This window comes from Lathyrus oleraceus, chromosome 4 (genome assembly GCF_024323335.1).
Source record: "Lathyrus oleraceus cultivar Zhongwan6 chromosome 4, CAAS_Psat_ZW6_1.0, whole genome shotgun sequence".
Classification (NCBI taxonomy): Eukaryota; Viridiplantae; Streptophyta; class Magnoliopsida; order Fabales; family Fabaceae; genus Lathyrus; species Lathyrus oleraceus.
Window position 1 is genome coordinate 438,853,541 of NC_066582.1, and position 21,438 is coordinate 438,874,978.

The 21,438-nt window shown below is 37.1% G+C and overlaps 3 protein-coding genes and 4 pseudogenes across 4 annotated transcripts; 4 read left to right on the plus strand and 3 right to left on the minus strand.

Moving 5' to 3' along the window:
• Positions 1-1,747: 1,747 nt before the first annotated feature.
• Positions 1,748-2,950, plus strand: LOC127135212 (uncharacterized). Of its 2 annotated transcripts, none has more exons than XM_051061980.1 (2): positions 1,748-2,347; positions 2,396-2,950. In XM_051061980.1, the coding sequence occupies exons 1-2, from the start codon at positions 1,846-1,848 to the stop codon at positions 2,545-2,547; spliced, it is 654 nt and encodes a 217-aa protein (XP_050917937.1). In that variant the 5' UTR covers positions 1,748-1,845; the 3' UTR covers positions 2,548-2,950. The 2 variants fall into 2 exon arrangements, with proteins under 2 accessions (XP_050917937.1, XP_050917938.1); XM_051061981.1 differs by having other exon boundaries at positions 2,444-2,950.
• Positions 2,951-8,079: 5,129 nt separating this feature from the next.
• On the plus strand, positions 8,080-11,642 carry LOC127137880 (uncharacterized; annotated as a pseudogene).
• Positions 11,643-13,568: 1,926 nt separating this feature from the next.
• Positions 13,569-14,211, minus strand: LOC127137881 (NAD(P)H-quinone oxidoreductase subunit J, chloroplastic-like; annotated as a pseudogene).
• On the minus strand, positions 14,179-15,425 carry LOC127135211 (NAD(P)H-quinone oxidoreductase subunit K, chloroplastic-like; annotated as a pseudogene).
• A 1,249-nt stretch (positions 15,426-16,674) lies between these two features.
• On the minus strand, positions 16,675-19,018 carry LOC127135213 (ATP synthase subunit beta, chloroplastic). Its single transcript, XM_051061982.1, has 2 exons — positions 17,245-19,018; positions 16,675-17,192 (listed from the first exon to the last, which is right to left on the minus strand). The coding sequence occupies exons 1-2, from the start codon at positions 18,671-18,673 to the stop codon at positions 16,765-16,767; spliced, it is 1,857 nt and encodes a 618-aa protein (XP_050917939.1). The 5' UTR covers positions 18,674-19,018; the 3' UTR covers positions 16,675-16,764.
• A 281-nt stretch (positions 19,019-19,299) lies between these two features.
• LOC127135208 (ribulose bisphosphate carboxylase large chain) lies at positions 19,300-20,829 on the plus strand. The gene has a single exon (XM_051061977.1). The coding sequence runs from the start codon at positions 19,322-19,324 to the stop codon at positions 20,768-20,770; it is 1,449 nt and encodes a 482-aa protein (XP_050917934.1). The 5' UTR covers positions 19,300-19,321; the 3' UTR covers positions 20,771-20,829.
• Positions 20,830-20,939: 110 nt separating this feature from the next.
• Positions 20,940-21,438, plus strand: part of LOC127135207 (maturase K-like) — a 3,286-nt pseudogene continuing 2,787 nt past the window's right edge.

Below are 21,438 nucleotides of genomic sequence, written 5' to 3' on the forward strand. Positions count from 1 at the left end.
TCAAGGCATGATCATGTTTGATAAAATGCCTCAGAATCAAACAAATTATCACGCAAGTGAAATCATTTACCAATGCTATAAACCAAGGGATTAGGGTTTGATTGCCCGATCCACCTCATATTACAGATGAACCCTAGTTTCCAGTAGATGCAAGCACAAAGCCATGAATCCAAGTCACTTGTCTCCTTGTGTTGAACCATGCTTATGTAGATGAAATGAATGCCCAAGATGATATGCAAATGTTCAAGATTAGTGACCTATATGATCATTGTGAATTGTAGGGTGAATTTTGGGGTATGCCACTTGGATATGAGGCGTATAGCTCAACCATTCGAGTACTCATCATCCACTCCAAAACAATCTCAACCAATCAAACTTATATTTTCTAGTCCACACACGATAAAAATCTTTTCACAAACGAACATTGTTTAATCCGTTCTACCGTGATACAAACAAACACTTAAAGCCTTCTATTGCAAGCACAAACAACTTTTAATTGCTAGAATGTGACCTAAACACTCGTTCACTAAAATCAACCAACCAACACTCATTTTCTACCAAGAGCTACGAAGTTTTGAATTACTCATCGCACGTGCGAATACGTAGGAGAAAGACCCGCAATCTTGTCAAGCACCATAATAAAAAACCTTTTTTTCGACCTTTTCTCTTTTCTTTTACACTTGTAATAACTAGAAGAAAGTAAATCACGTAAGCTAGCATTCTATTCACAAATCTAACTAAATGGTTCTCATTGAGTATAATGGATGTGAGAGGTGCTAATACATTCCTCTCGCATAATCGACTTTCGAATCTGAATTTGGTTGCGACGACCATTTTCTTTTTCTTTTAAGGATTTTATCGATATTTTTCTTTATTTTATGGAATAAATAAAGTCAATGACGACTCTGCCTATCATCTCGAACGCGCGAATGCTCCTGATATTTTTTCGTGCCACAACACTTACTAAATGGTAATCTTGAGGAGATCAATCCAATATCTTGTTGATGTATCGATAACGTATGAGTGGATAATCATAGTACTATTAAAATAAAATTAATTATTGATTTATGTTGGACCAAAAGTAGCTTAGGTAAGCCTAAAGGCAAGGGAGGATATTTGCATGTGCATGAAAATTACAACAAACTCAAAACGACAAAAATAAAATGAACATTTTATCATAAAAGGGTAATATAGTCATTTAAATTATAGATTAGAGATTATAATAATAAATTAAAAGTTAAAGCTTTAGTATTCAAATTTATTGGTAATGCTACTATCTCAAGTCTCGACTAAAAACTAACCGTGCTTATCATATAAAAAATACATAATTTGAATTAGTTAATAGTTACTATCAGGTGAAAATCTCATGTCTGTAGTTTGTTAGCTTAAAAGGGAAAACAAAAAAAATTAAAAGTTAAATATTTAATATTGGAATTTATAGGTAATGCTACTATCCCAAGTCTCAACTAAGAACTAACTGACTTTATTATATAAAAAATATATTATTTAATGACATAAAAAATACATTATTTTAATTAGTTAATAGTTACTATAAGGTGAAAATCCAGTGTGTGTAGTTTGTTAGTTTAAGAGGGAAGCATATAAATAAATAATTAAAGATTTAGTATTGGAGTTTATGGGTAATGCTACTATTTCAAGTCTCAACTAAGAACAAAAATATATTATTTTATTCAATGATATAAAAAATACATTATTTTAATTAGTTGATAGTTTCCATCAGGTGAAAATGCCGTGCTTGGAGTTTGTTAGTTTAGGAGGGAAACCTATTACATTATAAATTGATTGAAATGGATTGAAAATTTGTTTTCAACCCATTGAGTGAAAATGACGGTTAGAAAGATTTCAAAATTGTTCTTCATGAGTTCTACGCTTTTGATTTGGAATGGCATTATCGTGACCCTACTTTTAGGGGAATCGTCATTTCCACACCCTCTGGTTTTAATTTTGAAAGCTCTTATCCCTATAGGTCACGCATTTATACTCGTTTCGACTTTGTGTTTGATATGTGCATCGTCAAATGCTGGAGTGATGATACAGATCGCATTTTCAATGGCTTTCAATGGTGTATCCTCCTTCTTTTTGACAAGACGTGCAGGTAGAAACCTTGGTTTGACCACTATTCTGATATGGCTACTCCCTATACCTTTTGTGTTGTTTTTCAATATGCAGCATACCTGGATGCAACTCAGAAGTTTTGGTCTACGGTTACATCGAAGAATTAGATTTGTGTTTTGCTTTGAATGGGAAGATGAAGATGTTCCTGCTGCTGGTGGTGCACCTCCTCCTCCAGTTTCAGCGGCGGATTCTGCGGTGGCTGGTGGTGCACCTCCTCCTCCAGTTTCAGCGGCGTATTCTACGGTGGCTGGTGGTGCACCTCCTCCTCCAGTTTCAGCGGCGGATTCTACGGTGGCTGGTGGTGCACCTCCTCCTCCAGTTTCAGCGGCGGATTCTGCGGTGGCTGGTGGTGCACCTCCTCCTCCAGTTTCAGCGGCGGATTCTGCAGTGGCTGCCACCACCTCCGCTTAAGAAGCTAATAATTATGTACAACAGGCCAATACAGCAAGAATAGAAGCTCAGACACATGCAAAGCAGCTCGTGCAACAGATGCCAAAGAGAGAGCAAATGTTGAATGTGCAGCGGCCGCTGATTCTGCTGCTAGGGCTGTGGTCGACAGAGGTTTTATTTACGTTTAGTCCAGATGATATTAGTACATGTTGCTTGCTTTCTATAGAATGGTTTCTTCTTTCTTGCCATTTCTATAGGATTAAATCTGATCTTTTGTTTGTATTTCTCCAAATAAATTGGTACTTCTTTCTTACCATTTCTTTTGGATTAAATGTGATTGTGTGTATTTCTGCATTTGTTCTGCACAATAAACCTTATTACAGATCTAGTGAGAAATAAAGCTCATTCGTGATGGTTCACATTAGCACAATTGAGGCCACAAATACTATGCCAAAAACTGACTTCAAATCAAAGAAGAAACTGTGCGTGTCCTTTTTCTTATTACAATTCTTGCTATTATTATTATTATTATGAATGAACCTATCTATGATGGTAAAAATATTAAAAATGGGTTACACTTATGGTTTAGGGGTTACACTAAGTACCTAAAGCATTGATGCCAAAACACCTAAATAGAATAAAGATATAACATAAGAAAATACCATTTCCTAATTAGAAATAAACCTAATGTGATGAACATGAGTGAATGGCTGTACGTGTATTGCATACGATTCAGATTTCCAATAGCTGGTGGTAGAGACCCACTCAAGTAATCTTGTTTAAGGTTCCTGCTTGCAATTTGAGAACTTAGAAAATTGAAGAAAAAATTGACTTAATTGAAGAAAATTACTTCTTTTCTATCATTCAGTAACATTATCGATTACTTCATTCATTCAATCATAATCATCCATGTACATGGCATATGAATAACTTATAATCAAAAAGCATCTCATCACATGAATACATGAAGTTTCTAAGATGCAAAGAGAGATCCTTGTCTTGCTACAAGAAACACCAATTTTCATTCATTACAAATCATAGATTATCCAAAAAAAATACATAATTTACAAAGAGCACGGTTTGCATCAACGACAAGTTGAAAGAATAAAGCGTCGGAAGTCACAAGCAAGGAGAGACGACGATGTTGGGCCTCAAGTTCAGCCCGAATCTCTAGTTGCCATTTCAGAATTCCATGGTTCTCATTTTGCTTCAGCCAACACCTTCACCGTTTCAACAATCTGGGCCCACTTGAATTTTGAGAAGCCAGCCTTCAACTTATCTGATGGATGATTCGCCGTTGCCTTCAAGTTGTGTGCCTGCATTTATTGAGATCTCACAAGTATTGTTATTAGAATTTACAGAGATGGTTGGGGTCCCACAACAATCTGCTTTTCTTTTGTTAGATGGTGCTCTCAGCTATCTGAGAATTAGCAAGTTATTTTCCTTTCACAGATCCTACCTCATCGAGTAAAGTTTATACAAAATTAGTAAAAATTCACATGAGGGCAATAGGCAAGTCCATATTGTTGCAAGAAAAGAGAGCAAAACTAACCTTGCACGAAAGACAGTCGAGCACAAAGACACTGCATAAAGGACCATTTGAAGCTTGCTCTTCTAATGAGATGCACTACTTTTGCTTGAATGAATTGAAAACTAGGCTGCAGGTGTCATTCAAAGCTTTTATAGAGGGGAAATCGGAGTTGCACCTTTTGTCTACTATACAGGCCATTGAGAGAGCACTAGTCGTAATACAAAGGATGCACTATAATCTATGGCATAAAAACAAATAAAGATGGGGTGAAATTTCAACACTTGTGGCAGCTGGCATTGATTGCTTGGACATGATTCTCGAATTTGTTTCAGGTCGGAAAGGCTTGAAGCTGATCAAAAGACACTGTCAGAGCTTAGTATCTGCTGTTTTCAACATTATTGTGCATTTACAGAGCCCACATATATTTTATGTTAACTTGAGACGTAAAACAGTTGCCGGTACTCCAGATCCAGGGTCAGCCATTTTCATGTGTGTTGAAGTGCTACCTACAGTTTCAAGGAAACATGGCCTTTTCTCAATGGATGCGTGTCATGTGGGTCACATGTTACATATCCCTGCTACAACTCCTACACAAGAGACAACAATGTGCAAATGAAAGATTGTAACAGCAACATCATCATCAAGGTTTCAATGTTCTCCTAGTGGTACTGTGGAACTTCTCAAACTAGTGTCCTTCACCAGAAAACCTTCACACTTGCATTTGTTAGGGCTTCATAGCCATTCTCGCGGTTTGGGATGGCAATGTCGACACCACAAAGGGGAACACCATTCTTCTCCCAATCCTTCACAGATATTAGAAATTGGTTTCAATAGGATGCTTGTTTCTCTCCATGATTGGAGAAATTTACGCATCATGGAACTAGCTGGCTTATTGCGTTGCATTCTAATGATTGTTCCATCTGCTGATGCTGTGGATGCTCTCAAAACTTGTGCCTGTTTGTTCAAGGAATGCAGGCCAGAATTAGCCAAGTGTCTTTCAAACCCGTCATGTGCTGCCAATATTGCTTGTCTCCAAACTTGCAACAATAGACCTGATGAGACTGAATGCCAAATTAGATGCGGAGACGTGTTTGAAAACAGCGTGGTTGATGAATTCAACGAGTGCGCCGTCTCAAGGAAGAAATGCGTGCCTAAGAAATCTGATGTGGGAGAGTTTCCTGTTCCAAACTCATGTGAGACCTTTGCAGGAGCAGCTTCATAACCTGCCAAAACCTTTTCCAACTTAGAAAATCAATCCAAAGAAGAAAGACATAGATTCTTTTGTGGCTACTAATTTTAAGCTTATTGACTTTGATCCTCACCCAAAGATTGAGATAGCTGTTTAAAATAAGAGAGATCTTGGTCCCCACTTCAGATTGTTTCCGCTGTTTGAAATGAGGCAGCAACAATTTCATCAACTAGAAGCGAGTGGAGAAGCACATCAGCATGAAGATCAATTAAAGTTACATCAGCAGCAACAGCAAATGATGGTGCATAACTCGAATGGAGATCAAAATCCAGTGCAAGCTGTTGCCATGCGAATCGCATCCGGCAACGGTATGCTTTCAGTTGATACACAAGAATCCTGCAACAAATCCACAACAAAATCACAACAACATCAACCAAATCATGACCAAACAGGCTTTGTAATAATTGAAACCTTTACCAAATTTCACTGATAAGTTCCGAAGAAGAGAGCAGAATCCTGTGGCGCCACCGGAAGATGTTGCAGGTTTGAATCAGAATAACGTTAATGGCGCTGACTTGGGAGGGGATAACCGCGAGGTGCGATTTCTTTTGCTTCGAAGATCACAATCACATAGAGCAATACTTTCTAGTCTCTCATCAGTATTGACTTCTGCCGAAAGGTTGGTCGAGGCATATTTCCGTAGCAATTCATTAGGAAGAAACCAAGAACAACCACCTACTTCAGTTGATGACAGAGGCGTTTTTCCAGCATTGCCGCTGTCATAAATTCGGAGAGTCAAGTGGACATTGCTGTAAAAGTTGACTCCATGGTAACCTCTTTTAGGAGGAGAGCTGATGCTTCAAGATTGTCTGATGTGGACAGTGGAGACTCTCGTGCTCCAAGGTGCAGACTGCTGGAAAAGGTGTCCGTTGTGCTTTGTGATGATATCTGTCAAGGACTCATATTCAGTTCACATCACAAATATCAAACAGTATCAAGTAGAAGACACCGAGTCTCAAGCTGAATTTCTTCTGGCAGATTGGTAGAAACTGAGTTAGCAGGAACAAATTTTGATGGACAAGGAAGTTGAAGTTTCCTTCCTAAGACAGAAGTAGGACAGTAAATATCAATACCACAATCTTGGTCTGTGGCTATTTCAACTACTTCTATCTTGAGTTTTTCGACAGTGTCTCCATTTTGCCTCTTCACTTCATTTTGGACATTTCTTCTAATAGATTCTTTGAAGGATATCTCAATTCTTTGTAACATCATATGCAAGTGGGGCTCCTTGATTCCACGTACATCCAATGATGCCAATGGAGCATCAGAACCCTCTCCAGAATCAATCGGCTTCCAACAGCCATCATGCAATTCCACAAAAATCCTGCCACAACCTGGATCGCTTTGAGAAGCAGAAGTAATGAATTTCCAGTATCGGTTTCATATTCGATCCAAACCAAGAGGTTCCAACGGTTCTGATGAGGAAAGTGTCAAAAGTCTTGGACCTGTCACATTATTGCTCAAGGGTCAGGACCTTCCTGTCAAGAGTGATGATGATAAAGAAGTGCATCCAGTTCCCAACAAGCAACATTACAACCGGAAGATTTATCCGAGAGTTCTTCGGATGCAATGTTTTATGTCGTCAAATCTTATAGTGAGGATGACATTCATAAAAGCATGAAATATAATGTGTGGACAAGCACCCCTAATGGCAACAAGAAGCTAGATGCAACATATCAGGAAGCCAAGGAGAAGCCTGGTGACTGTCCCATATTTTTGCTATTTTCGGTCAATACTAGTGGACAGTTTGTTGGTTTGGCAGAAAATGGTGAGCCCAGTTGATTTTGACAGAACAGTAGAGTATTGGCAACAGGACAGTTGAACTCAAAAGATCCCAATCAACAGATGTTGAGAGTTCTTGATTATTCTCGGGTTAGTCGTCGTCTTCTTGTGGCAGCTGGGGATGATGGGACAGTACACCTGTGGGATACAACTGGACGCAACCCTAAGCTTTCATGGATGGAGCAGCATTCGGCACCAACTGCTGGCATTAGCTTCTCTCCATCCAACGATAAGATCATTGCTAGTGTTGGCCTTGATAAGAAATTATACACTTATGACTCTGGATCTAGAAGAACAACATCTTGCATTTCTTGTGAAGCTCCTTTTTTTCTTCTGTAGCCTTCAAAGATGATGGTTGGATGCTGCCTGCTGGAACTAGCAGTGGACATGTGGCTTTCTATGATGTCCGTGGAAAACCACAACTTGTTGGCGTTCTTCACGTTTATGGTAGTTCAGAGGCTGTTACAAGCTTATGTTGGCAAAGATAAAAACCAGTTATTGTCGATGAAAGGAATTGCACTGCTGAGACCGCTCTTGTGGGAGATTCTGTTGAAGATTCAATCCTTATGCCTGATCCTTTACTTCCTGCAACTTCATCAAGCATTCCCCTATCCACATCAGTATCTGGTACTTAGAATTCTGGTCGGCTGGGTGCTTCCATTGATACATCTTTGCTTGCAACATCCAGCAGTGAATTTATAACAAGCCTTTTCCTGTTAGAGACAGGGACCTTTGCCATCTTCATGCTGTTAATTATGTTTCATTTCTTCGAAGCATAACCCCTGAAGCACAGCAGAATCATATGAGACAATTCAAACGCTTTAATGTTGGTGAAGATTGTCCTGTTTTGATGGCCTATGCTCTTTCTGTCAAACTTACGCCGGAATGTTGCTCGCTGCTGGTGCTATGAGACAGGAGTTTCTCTTGGAATCGAAGTTGATGACAAAATGCCAAAGAAGATGATGTTGACATGCTGGCAGATGTGAACCAGATGGCAGAAGCTGCAGCTGCAGCTGGGCAGACGTTATCAGCATTTGAGAGTGAGCTACGCCCTATTGACCGATATGCCATTCATTTTCTAGAGCTGTGGGATCCAATTATAGATAAAGCAGCCTTGGAATCTGAAGTCAGGATTGAGGATACTGAATGGGAATTGGATCGCATTGAAAGGTATAAGGAGGAGTTGGAAGCTGAAATTGACGAAGATGAGGAGCCTCTTGTATATGAAAGCTGGGATGCAAAACTTCTGGTTACTATGCAGATCCTCATTTGTTGCAAGAAACATATGATTATAGACCAGGTTTAACTCATTCGGAACCGAATAACTCGATTGAGTTGCCTCCGGCTGGTTTGTCCGATATGTTTTCTTTATTTGGAAAAAGCGGCAAGGGATATTCTGGAGGCAATTAGTTTCCATTTGAATTTACGCAGTTCTCCGTTTGTAGGAATATTGGATAACATTCCCTTGAGAAATCGGGAAATTTCATCTTCAGTTTTGTTTGTTTGCTGTCATGCTAGGCCTTCGTTTCAAGGGCCACAACATCATAATATAGCGGCAACTCAAGAGGATGGTCAATTGCTTATGTATCCTGATCGTGATCATCAAGTTGATAAAAGCTTGATATCTCTTGTTAAGTCTGACAGAGCGGGTTTACATGTTAAAGACTATCAAGGTCGGTGGATTCTTGTGGATGTTGATTTGGGGCCTCAACAGGCTATTGTTTATCCTGGGTTTGCTCTTTATCAAACAACAGCAGGATATGTTAACCCTGCATTGCACAAAACTGAGATCAATAGGGAGGCTAACATGTATGGGAGGTGTTCTTTAGGGTTCAAACTTTTGCCTAAATCAATGACTAGTCTTGATTGTTCGGAAATGAGAGCGGCCGGTTACGGAATTGAAACTCAGTTCCAGCTTCCTGTTCCTATTGATGATTTTATGCAACGTTCGCATCCAACTGACCACCTTTTTAATAGGCCTGCTTTTCAATGCTTCAATTTCCAACCAACGCATGACAGATCCATGAAGACTTTGATACGGAGGAGGATGCAATATTATGTGCAGTTGTTCATGAGTATGGTCCTAACTGGAGCTTTGTTGGTGAAATGCTTTATGGTATTCCGGCTCTGATCAATGCTACCATAGCTCCCTCAAAAGAATTCATGTAGGGTGAGTGTGCTCAAGCATTACAAGAGAATGCTATGTGCGCTTTAGCAAATATTTCCGGTGGTTTGTCTTATGTCATATCTAGCCTCGGTCAAAGCCTCGAGTCATGCTCTTCTCCTACACAAATTGCCGACACTTTAGGAGCTATAGCATCAGCTCGCCGAATCTACCAAACCGTCAGATCCTTTGGTGGTTGAAGAGACATTACTCAAACAATTCAAACCTCGCTTGCCTTTCCTTGTGCTAGATTGGACCATCGAAGCTCTTGCTGGTTTATACGGTAATTCCGTACTCTCAACTAAATAGCAAATTCCGATGCAAAACGTTTGCTTGTTGGTTTGATAACTGTGGCTGCCAATGAAGTGCAAGATGAGCTTATAAAAGCTCTGTTGACATTATGCAAAAGTGAATGCAGTCTATGGCGTGCGCTTCAAGGCCGTGAAGGAGTTCAGCAATTGATATCACTTCTGGGACTTTCATCAGAGCAGCAACAAGAATGTGCTATTGCCTTGCTCTGTTTATTGTCTGATGAAAATGTTGAAAGTAAATGGGCCATTACTGCTGCTGTTGGTATACCTCCACTTGTTCAAATTTTGGAGTCGGGATCTGCCAAAGCAAAGGAAGACTCGGCAGCAATTCTTAGGAACTGGATTTGCTGTCCACTGAAAGATGCTGAAGGAATTAATAATAGGCTTGAGGTGGTAGATCATTTAATAACTTTACCTGAAGTTGTGTTTCATATTGCACAACATCTTTGCAAGCTTCCAGATTTGGAACTATTACTTGGCTGGACCAAGTCTAGCCTTAAAGTATCAAGCTCTATCTTACTTCCTTTGTTGGCAAAGAAAATATTGAAAAAGAGGGTGAAAGTGTTTGGGTCTCTTGTAAAAGGCCTTCGGACTACTTTGAGTTTGCTGCTTCTACTACAGAAAGAGAAGTCTCTAATATCATCCTTGACCAAAATTGTTAAACTTCCTGTTCTGACTGGCAGTGACGGGCTCGATCAGTTCCTTACTCAGTTTGAAGCAGCTGTAGACAGTGACTTCCCTGGTATGCGGTGAAGACGGTGATGAAGACGTTGATGCGTCGCGATTGAGAAATCCCTGGTATGCCCTTCTCAAATCTTTTCTTTCATTTTCTCTTTTTGGTTTCGATCTATGCCACAATCTTCTTCTCAATTTTCCTTCTTCTGTCTTCTGCGTAGTTCCGTTCTGGTTCTGTTGCGTGAGGGGTGTGTTGTTGAGAGGTGGTTCTGGTATGGAGTTTTGTTATGGAGTTGATTGGAGGGTGACGAGAGAGTTGAGAAAATGGTTAGACTGTTCTTCTACTTCTGTTACAGGTCTTGGAGCCATGGTGGGTGAAGAAGGTTCAAAGAAGGTTTTTCTTATGTGATGGAAATTGAGGTCCAGGATTTATTATCGGGTTCTGATTACCGGTTTATTGGAGTGGTTAAGAGGTTGTTACAATTAAGGAATTGTTATGTGATTGAAGGTTGGAAAAACCTGTTATTGGAAGAGGTTTTTACAGTTAGTTTGAGAGTTTGAGAGGGAACCGAGAGAGATTGCAGAAGAGAGAAAAAGATCCCTTTCAAGATGTGAACTAGGCTTGATTTATAGAGTGATTGAGAGAATGGATTCGGAAGCAATTCTGGAGGTTTGTTAGATTCAAATTCTGTTGTGGAAAGGAGTTGGTTATCAGTTAGTTAATTCTGTTTTCTTTCTTTTGCAGGTCGAGAAGTTGGTTTCCGCGTGAAGTTGGAAATGATTAATGATGTATATGGTTCACCCTTGACTATACTGATGTGTATGCATTGCCAGGTTACCTTTGAATTGGAAATTAGGATATTGGCAATTAACTACTAGGGGCTGTACTGTTAGATCCATTTAGCAATAGTGATGTATGCTTTGTAATGACTATGATGCTGGTGGTGTAATATGTTAGTTCTTGTTAAAATTTGCTAGATTGAATTGCCATGCTAGGTTGATTATGAAACTTACATTGATGGTGAGGTATGAATGTTGAATGGTAGGTGTTGTAAGGGTTTAGGTTTGGACAGTTAGAGTTACATTGATGGTGAGGTTAATTGAATGGTTGGTTAATGATTGGAATTAACAATGTGTCTGGTTTCGAATTACGCAGGAATGATAGGCCACAAGCCATTTCAAATTATACGTAATCGGAAAAACCAAGGAAGTGGCAGTTGGAGGGAGATTAGAGTTCTGTTACGATTATTGGTTATGAGATTGAATTGTAATTTTGACATTGTTTGGAGTTGGAATTCTGAAATTATGTCTGTAATTTTAAATGGTAATTGTGATATGGAATTGAAAGGGTTGTAATGTATGAAACTGTTTGTTGTTTGAATGAAAGAAAATTGTTTGGTATTAGGTCATGTATTCTCAAGTCATGTGATTTCATGTTGTGTGTGGCAAATGGTTTGAAATGTTTGGTTGTTTGTAACTTTGAGGATTGTTTTGGAATGTATGGAGAATGTCTTTTATTTTATACCTATAATATATCCATATCGATTTATACATATCCATTCGAATTCTAAAAAATTGGATGGATTATCAAAAGAAATTGGATTGGATAAGTAATTAAAAATTAGATCTTTCTATTGAATTTCTAAATAAATGTCGAATTATAAATTAATAAATAGATTTTAATAATTTTTGTTTTGTTATTATAAGGTCTGTATCTGTCTGTTCGAAGGAAAAAAAGAATCGAATATTAGAGTATTCTAAATTCTATCAAAAAAGAATAGAAGGGGAGACATCTAAGATAGAGATACATGTAGTATATATCTCTGTATATTGAATTGCGAATACAGAGATAATAGAATCAGAAATCATTTCTGATTCGACTAAATTATGGGTATTTGATATAGATGAAAGAAAATCAATCAAGAAAAAACAAATAGAAGGAAATTTCCCCCCACCCAATATGAGTGTAGGTTTCGAATAAATTCAACAGTTCCAGCATATAATTCTCATAATACTCATAATACAAACAAATGAAAAAAACAGCATAATGCGATATGATATCAATCTCAAAGAAAAAACGGGGGATATGGCGAAATTGGTAGACGCTACGGACTTAATTGGATTGAGCCTTGGTATGGAAACTTACCAAGTGAAAACTTTCAAATTCAGAGAAACCCTGGAATTCAAAATGGGCAATCCTGAGCCAAATCCTTCTTTCTGAAAACAAATAAAAGTTCCGAAAGTGAAAATCAAAAAAGGATAGGTGCAGAGACTCAATGGAAGCTGTTCTAACAAATGGAGTTGATAACATTCAATTGATTAATGAAGATTTATAACTTCTATTTGTAACTATTTTGATTCTATCACAATGGAAACATTAGAATCAATTACAACTGGAAGAAAAAATGACTGAATATTCATTGCTCAAATCAATCACTCCATCATAATCTGATGAATCTTTTGAATAACTGATTAATCAGACGAGAATAAAGATAGAGTCCCATTCTACATGTCAATACCGACATCAATGAAAGTTTTAGTAAGAGGAAAATCCGTCGACTTTAGAAATCGTGAGGGTTCAAGTCCCTCTATCCCCAAAAGCCAATTAAATCCCCTCATTTTGATGGCCCTTTTTTTTATTTAGTTGACATAGACTCAAGTAATTTCTTAAAATTAGGGTGGTGCTCAAGAATGGTCGGGATAGCTCAGCTGGTAGAGCAGAGGACTGAAAGTCCTCGTGTCACCAATTCAAATCTGGTTCCCGGCGACTCATTATGTATGAGTATCTATTCCCATATTTCTTTTCAAAAATTGGGGGAATAGATAGATATTTATTAGTGGTCTTAATCATCATACATAATTTATGTAGGTGTACGGAGATATGCTCTTTCTAGATGAAGAATGAATAGATGTATATTCTAGGTATCAAAAGGAAGTCTGAAAATGAATGATTCAAGTTTGTTTCTATTTTTTGTGCGCTGCAATAACGAATGTTAATATTTCAATTGAAACAATATTCAAATGGTTAAATTAGTTGGTTGAAAGACCAAAAAGTGGAATCTAGGGGAGTTCATAGGTGAGAATAGTCAAAATTTATCTGAGATACATTATCCAAAAATCTGGTCCATTTCTTTGTATTTAATCGTACTTTTTATTTTTCTTAGCCAGATACCTAATTGATGCTGATGTGCATCTTACATAGTTAATGATGCATAACTTTTTCAGTTCATCCTATTGGCTCGTCCGAAATAAGGATTGCTCCATCCCATTTTTGAATCTCAATGAATCCCTATATTATTGTCTTTTTTATTTATCAATTTTCTTATTTATCATAATCTAGAATAAGATAAGAATGAAACCTCTATTGTTCTGTCTAATCTATAAGAAAAAGAAAATGTCCATACAGTTATTTCTTTAATATCTGGGGTTGTCGAAGTTCTGATTACTTTCTTATTTTTATCATTTAGTGAGCATCTTATATTTCATAAAAATTGGGGGCGATATAATCTTTACGCAAAGGCCATCCTATCCAACTTTCGGGCATTAAAATACGTTTAAAACGCGGATGATTATCATAATGGATTCCTAACATATCATAAGATTCACTTTCTTAAAAATCTGCACTTTTCCAAACCCAGAAAAGAGAAGGAATTCTCGGATTTTGCCTTGGGGTAAATACTTTTATGCATAACTCTTCGGGTTGATCTAGACTATACTTTATTCTCGTAAGATGATAGACACTCGCTAATAGTCCTCCTGGTGCTACATCATAGGCGCATTGGGAACGTAGATAATTGTAACCAGATACATATAAAATAACAGCAATCGAATGCCAATCCTCGAGCTTTATTTGTAAAGTCTTTATTCCTTGGTAATAAAAACCCAAAGATCTATGAACTATTCCGTGTTTGACTAGCGAAACAGACAAATTACCTTGCATTTTTTGACTTCTCCCGAGTTTTTTATCAGATTGGTATAAGTATTTACCATTTATTTACATTACAATGAATTTTTTTAAGATTGACTTGCTTGCTATTTCTTATTGTATTTTGTACAAAAGGATGCTATTTAATTCACTTTTTCGTTCGTCGCAGGATACTGAACTTTTTTATATTTCAAAAATGTGTCAAAGGTCATCTCTGAAATAGATGATCGTTGATAGAATAATCCTTGATTAGAATTGTCGGTATGAGTACTACGTCCAACATAAAATTTGTGGTTGGTAGTAAAAGACCTATTCTCTCGTTGATAACTAATTGGATCTTCATCGATTTCTCGAGATATTTTCTTACGAAGTTTTGTTATAGCATCTATAACAACTTCCGGTTTAGGTGGACAGCCTGGCAAATAGACATCCACAGGAATTAGCGTATCCACGCCCCGAACAGTACTATAAGAATCGGTACTGAACATACCTCATGTAATTGTACAGGCTCCCATAGCAATAACATATTTTGGTTCGGGCATTTGCTCATATAATCGAACTAAAGAAGGAGCCATTTTCATAGTTACGGTGCCCGCTGTTAAAATGAGGTCTGCCTGCCTAGGACTAGAGCGTGGTACCAGTCCATAACGATCGAAGTCAAATCGCAATCCTATTAATGAAGCAAATTCAATGAAGCAACAACTAGTACCATACAGAAGCGACCATAAACTGGATAGTCTTGACCAATTTGAAAGATCCTTTAATGTAGTAGAAATAACTGAATTTTTGGTTTTTTGATCAAGTAAGGGAAACTCAATGGAATTCATAACTGTCTCAATGTTTTGTTTAATTGTCTAAATATTCAAGAATTAAGACCATTCTAATGCTCCCTTTCGCCATGCATAAACTAAACCAACAATTAGGATAAGCACGAAGATGAAAGCTTATAGAAATACGGATACCCCCAATACATCAAAACTCATTGCCCATGGGTAAAGAAAGACTGTTTCAACATCAAAAACAACAAAAACTAGAGCAAACATATAATAACGGATTTGAAATTGTAACCAAGCATCGCCCATTGGTTCTATTCCAGATTCATAACTAGAAAGTTTTTCCGGCCCTTTCCTAATTGGAGCTAAAATTCCAGAAATGAGAAATGCCAAAATAGGAATCAAGATCGATATTATTAGAAATGTCCAAAAAATATCATATTCATAAAGCAAAAACATAAATGTACTCCTATGAATGTGGAAAATATACTAGATTCATATTAATTCTTAGTCGATTTGAATTGAAAATTTCAAATTCTTAGATTCATTAATCTAATCTAAATCGAAATGCTTTGTATTTTATTAAGTTTACATTATTTCTAATAAAATTGAAACTAGTATCTGAGTATACTAATATCATTCTATCATTCTTTCTATTCCAAAAAGTATTTGAAGTATATTTATACTACTAGTATAGTATTACTAGTATTTCGTATTCAATATAGTACTAATATAATAAATATAGTATTATTAGAAATCTATTTGTAATGATAGATATGAGATAATAAATAGAAATCTGAGTAGTATCGGTAGTAATATTAGGGCTATACGGACTCGAACCGTAGACCTTCTCGGTAAAACAAATCAAACTATTCTTATCAAAATGATTTGAATTGTTTTAAAGACCCAACATGCATTTTTTTGCATTGGGCTTTTTCATTAACTGATAGAAATATCAATTAGTCTACCATCTTTTTTCTTTCCACAAAGAAAAAGGAAATGACTCCCTGTGCTCTGATTTCTTATTTAGATGAAAATCTAAGAGCACTACCAAAGTTTTTCAAAGAAGAAGGTTATCCTGACGTAGGTCTGCTTCTGGCCTGGATCAACTTAAGTTAAATGGACTCTCTATCAACCTACTTAAATAAAAATATAAAATAGGAAATGAAACTTCATACACCTTAAAGTTCATAAGATAGTAAGAAAAGAGAATTTTTTTGAGGTCCCTAAACTCATTGCCTAGCATTGAATAGATTAAGTATTCACCTTATCAATATCTCAAATCCATTATGGATTCCATTTGAAGTCTAAATCCTTTGCCAGGCTATTGTTCTCGTATTTTTCTCCTGGAGTAAGACATCAATTTATCAATTAAGATCAACTCTTTTAATTACATGATGGACTCCTATGAAAAAACATTGGCGCATGTGTAAACGAGGCGCTCTACCTAACTGAGCTATAGCCTTTGTGCTTTTGATACATACATATTGGATGATATTCGATAAATAAATTCTTGTCAAGATAAATATTACATTACATCATCCAATCTCTTTGGTTTATATTGCGTTTGTATTGTTTATAAGTAATATAACATTTAGAATCCATTGAGCTCATAGACAACGACTTTTTTTATTTAGGATGATAAATGACCTACTTAACTCAGTGGTTAGAGTATTGTTTTCATACGGCAGGAGTCATTGGTTCAAATCCAATAGAAGGTAAGGTATTGGGAGAACTTATTAGATACCATTGATTCCGGTATCTAATAAGTTTTTCTACTCACCATTTTTTTATTGTAATTTTCCATCTTTTTTCTTGCACCAACTTGTTAGGAGATCCTCTTGATAGTCTCTACGATAGCCTCTACTCGTGTCTTAGCTCGCCGGAGAGATAGATTTGCTTCAATTGTTTCTCTCTTGCCTTCAGCCTTATTTAAGTTCGCTTCTGCTATTTGAAGAGTTTGTTGTGCTTCTTGTGGATTAATGTCACTAGCGCTTTCTGCATCAGTTACTAAAATAGTGATCTCATTATTGCCTATTCTAGCAAAACCGCCCATCATAGCCATCGTTAACCATCGGTCCTTAAGGCGTATTCTCAAAATACCTATATCTAAAGCTGTGGCAATAGGCGCATGATTTTGTAATACCCCAATTTGTCCACTATTAGTAGATAAAATAATTTCTTTCACTTCGGAATCCCAAACAATTCGATTGGGGGTCAGTACACAAAGATTAAAAGTCATTTCTTGAATTTGTTCTCCATTTCTAAGTTAAGTTCGTAGCCTTCGCAGTAGCTTCATCGATATTACCCACCAAATAAAAGGCTTGTTCAGGAAGACTATCTAATTCTCTAGAAAGAATCAATTGAAATCCTCTAATTGTTTCTGCTAGACCAACATATTTCCCTGGAGAACCGGTAAATACTTCTGCTATGAAAAAAGGTTGTGAGAAGAAACATTTAATTTTTCGTGCTCTTGCTACGGTTAAGCGATCCTCTTCGGATACTTCGTCCAACCCAAGAATAGCTATCATGTCCTGAAGTTCTTTGTAACGTTGTAACGTTTGTTTAACTCTTTGCGCAGTTTCATAATGTTCTTCACCGACGATACGAGGTTGGAGCATGGTTGACGTTGAATCTAAAGGATCTACTGCTGGATAGATACCTTTGGCAGCTAATCCTCTTGATAGTACAGTAGTTGCATCCAAATGTGCAAATGTCGTGGCAGGAGCAGGATCGGTCAAATCGTCTGCAGGTACATAAACTGCTTGAATAGAAGTTATAGACCCTTCTTTGGTAGAAGTAATTCTTTCTTGTAAAGTACCCATTTCAGTACCCAGGGTAGGTTGATAACCCACAGCGGAAGGCATTCGGCCCAATAAGGCAGATACTTCGGATCCGGCTTGGACAAAACGGAAGATATTGTCGATAAATAAAAGGACGTCCTGCTCATTGACATCTCGGAAATATTCTGCCATAGTTAGGGCAGTTAAACCAACTCTCATACGAGCTCCGGGGGGTTCATTCATTTGACCGTAGACTAGAGCTACTTTTGATTCCGCAATATTTTTTTCATTAATTACTCTGGATTCTTTCATTTCCATATAAAGATCATTTCCCTCACGAGTACGCTCACCTACTCCGCCAAATACGGATACACCTCCATGAGCTTTGGCAATGTTATTGATCAATTCCATAATGAGTACTGTTTTACCTACCCCAGCTCCACCGAAAAGTCCTATTTTTCCGCCACGGCGATAAGGAGCTAAAAGATCGACTACTTTAATTCCTGTTTCAAAAATGGATAATTGTGTATCTAACTGTATAAAAGCAGGCGCAGATCTATGAATATGAGATGTTGTGCGAGTATCAGGACCCAAATTATCAATAGGCTCTCCAAGCACGTTGAAAATTCGACCTAGGGTTGCTCCGCCGACTGGAACACTTAGAGCAGCTCCCGTGTCAATCACTTCCATTCCTCTCTTTAGACCATCTGTAGCACTCATAGCTACAGCTCTAATTCGATTATTTCCTAATAATTGCTGTACTTCACAAGTTACGTTAATTTGTTTGCCAACCGTATCTCGACCTTGAACTATCAGAGCGTTGTAAATATAAGGCATCTTCCCTGGTGGAAAAACTACATCGAGTACCGGACCGATTATTTGCGTGATACGCCCCAGATTTTTGTTTTCAAGTACAGAAACCTCAGTATCAGAAGGGGGAGGAGTTATTGTCATATTGCAAAATATCGGTTTTTTTTTTTGAAAAAAAAAATGTTCGATAACAAAGCAAGTGGTTAATGATATTGAATAATAAATGTAAGTTAATAATCGATTTTCTTGGTACCATCCAATCAATTCAATTGTTTTAAAATTTCAATGATTGAATTTTCAAGGTCAACCCAGTCATCTAGATTATAGACAATACTATATTATCTATGGAATTAGAACCTGAACTTTGTTTATGATTCCGTTTTTCTATCTCATTGGTCCTTCTTTTTTATTTCCTCAGCATAGGATTTATATTTAACATATCATTTTTACCAATTTTTCTTTTTATTGGGAAAATTCTGCCGATTTTTACATCTAGGATTTACATATACAACATAGATCACTGTCAAGGTCAAGAATATCTTTTTTATTATTTAGATTAGAAAATGATATTCCAAAAAAAAATAAGAGACTAAAAAAAACGGTTGGGTTGCGCCATACATATGAAAAAGTATAAAATAATGATGTATTTCCCAAATCAAATATCATGGTAAAATTTAACAATGACCCATTCAGATTCATTGATTATATTAGTTTATGGATCATTTATAAAAAGGTTTTATTAACTCCTAAGTTATGTTGATTAGACCTTGTTGTTGCTATAATTCTTAATTCATGCGTTGTAGGGGGAGATTTATGTCACCACAAACAGAAACGAAAGCAAAGGTTGGGTTCAAAGCTGGTGTTAAAGATTATAAATTGACTTATTATACTCCTGACTATCAAACCAAAGATACTGATATCTTGGCAGCATTCCGAGTAACTCCTCAACCTGGAGTTCCGCCTGAAGAAGCAGGTGCAGCGGTAGCTGCAGAATCTTCCACTGGTACATGGACAACTGTGTGGACCGATGGACTTACGAGCCTCGATCGTTATAAAGGACGCTGCTACGAGATCGAGCCTGTTCCTGGAGAAGATAATCAATTTATTGCTTATGTAGCTTATCCCTTAGACCTTTTTGAAGAAGGTTCTGTTACTAACATGTTTACCTCCATTGTAGGTAATGTATTTGGGTTCAAGGCCTTGCGTGCTCTACGTCTGGAAGATTTGCGAATCCCTTATGCTTATGTTAAAACTTTCCAAGGTCCTCCTCACGGAATCCAAGTTGAGAGAGATAAATTGAACAAGTATGGACGTCCCCTATTGGGATGTACTATTAAACCAAAATTGGGTTTATCCGCTAAGAATTATGGTAGAGCAGTTTATGAATGTCTCCGCGGGGGACTTGATTTTACCAAAGATGATGAAAATGTGAACTCCCAACCATTTATGCGTTGGAGAGACCGTTTCTTATTTTGTGCCGAAGCAATTTATAAATCACAGGCCGAAACAGGTGAAATCAAAGGACATTATTTGAATGCTACTGCGGGTACATGTGAAGAAATGCTAAAAAGAGCTGTATTTGCTAGAGAATTGGGCGTTCCTATCGTAATGCATGACTACTTAACAGGTGGATTCACTGCAAATACTACCCTGTCTCACTATTGCCGGGATAATGGTCTACTTCTTCATATCCACCGTGCAATGCATGCAGTTATCGATAGACAAAAAAATCATGGTATGCACTTTCGTGTATTAGCTAAAGCCTTACGTTTGTCTGGTGGAGATCATATTCACGCTGGTACTGTAGTAGGTAAACTTGAAGGAGAAAGGGAGATTACTTTAGGTTTTGTTGATTTACTACGTGATGATTATATTAAAAAAGATAGAAGTCGCGGTATTTATTTCACTCAGGATTGGGTTTCTTTACCAGGTGTTATCCCTGTTGCTTCAGGGGGTATTCACGTTTGGCATATGCCTGCTCTGACCGAGATATTTGGAGATGATTCTGTACTCCAATTCGGTGGAGGAACTTTAGGACACCCTTGGGGAAATGCACCTGGTGCCGTAGCGAATCGAGTAGCTCTGGAAGCATGTGTACAAGCTCGGAATGAGGGACGTGATCTTGCTCGCGAGGGTAATGCAATTATCCGTGAAGCTTGCAAATGGAGTCCTGAATTAGCTGCTGCTTGTGAAGTCTGGAAGGAAATCAAATTTGAATTCCCAGCAATGGATACTTTGTAATCCAGTAATAATCATTCGTTCTATTAATTTCCATTAAACTCGGCCCAATCTTTTACTAAAATGATATATATATATATATATATATCGATCCTTCAGATCGATAGGATTTATTATAGATACAACAGTGTATTGACAACAGTGTATCAAAAAAATATAATCTGATCGTGAATAAATGGATCGATTGACTCATGTCAGATATGTTTTTTACTTAATCTTAATGGTGGATTCGTTGTATTTTGTTTGATACAAACAAGAAGTTTTTTTTTATTCAAAGTGAAATAGAAATATGAAAAATATGTAAAAAATAATAATAATTTAAAACTATAGTAATACACAAATAACTACTGTCCTAAATAAGTGGTCTATCATTTTTGATTCTAATTTTTTTTTGTTTTTTTCATTGTAATTTAATGTAATATGTAACATTTGATTCTATTATTTATAGAATTGCATCTTTTTTTTATTGCGATTGGCTATACACATCCTTGTTTGTAATTTGATTAGGGTTGCTAACTCAATGGTAGAGTACTCGGCTTTTAAGTGCGACTCCATTTTTTACACATTTCTATGAACTAATTGGTTCATCCCTACCATCGGTAGGGTTTGTAAGACCACGACTGATCCAGAAAGGAATGAATGGAAAAAGCAGCATGTCGTATCAACGGTGA

Excerpts from the sequence above, each read along its gene's own strand:
- LOC127135212 (XM_051061980.1), top strand. The coding sequence starts at position 1,846 with ATGACGGTTAGAAAGATTTCAAAATTGTTCTTCATGAGTTCTACGCTT. Across the intron at positions 2,348-2,395 it reads TGCGGTGGCTGGTGGTGCAC|CTCCTCCTCCAGTTTCAGCG; the intron begins CTCCTCCTCCAG and ends CTGGTGGTGCAC.
- LOC127135213 (XM_051061982.1), bottom strand. The coding sequence starts at position 18,673 with ATGACAATAACTCCTCCCCCTTCTGATACTGAGGTTTCTGTACTTGAA. Across the intron at positions 17,193-17,244 it reads ACAAGCCTTTTATTTGGTGG|AACAAATTCAAGAAATGACT; the intron begins GTAATATCGATG and ends TTAGAAATGGAG.
- LOC127135208 (XM_051061977.1), top strand. The coding sequence starts at position 19,322 with ATGCGTTGTAGGGGGAGATTTATGTCACCACAAACAGAAACGAAAGCA.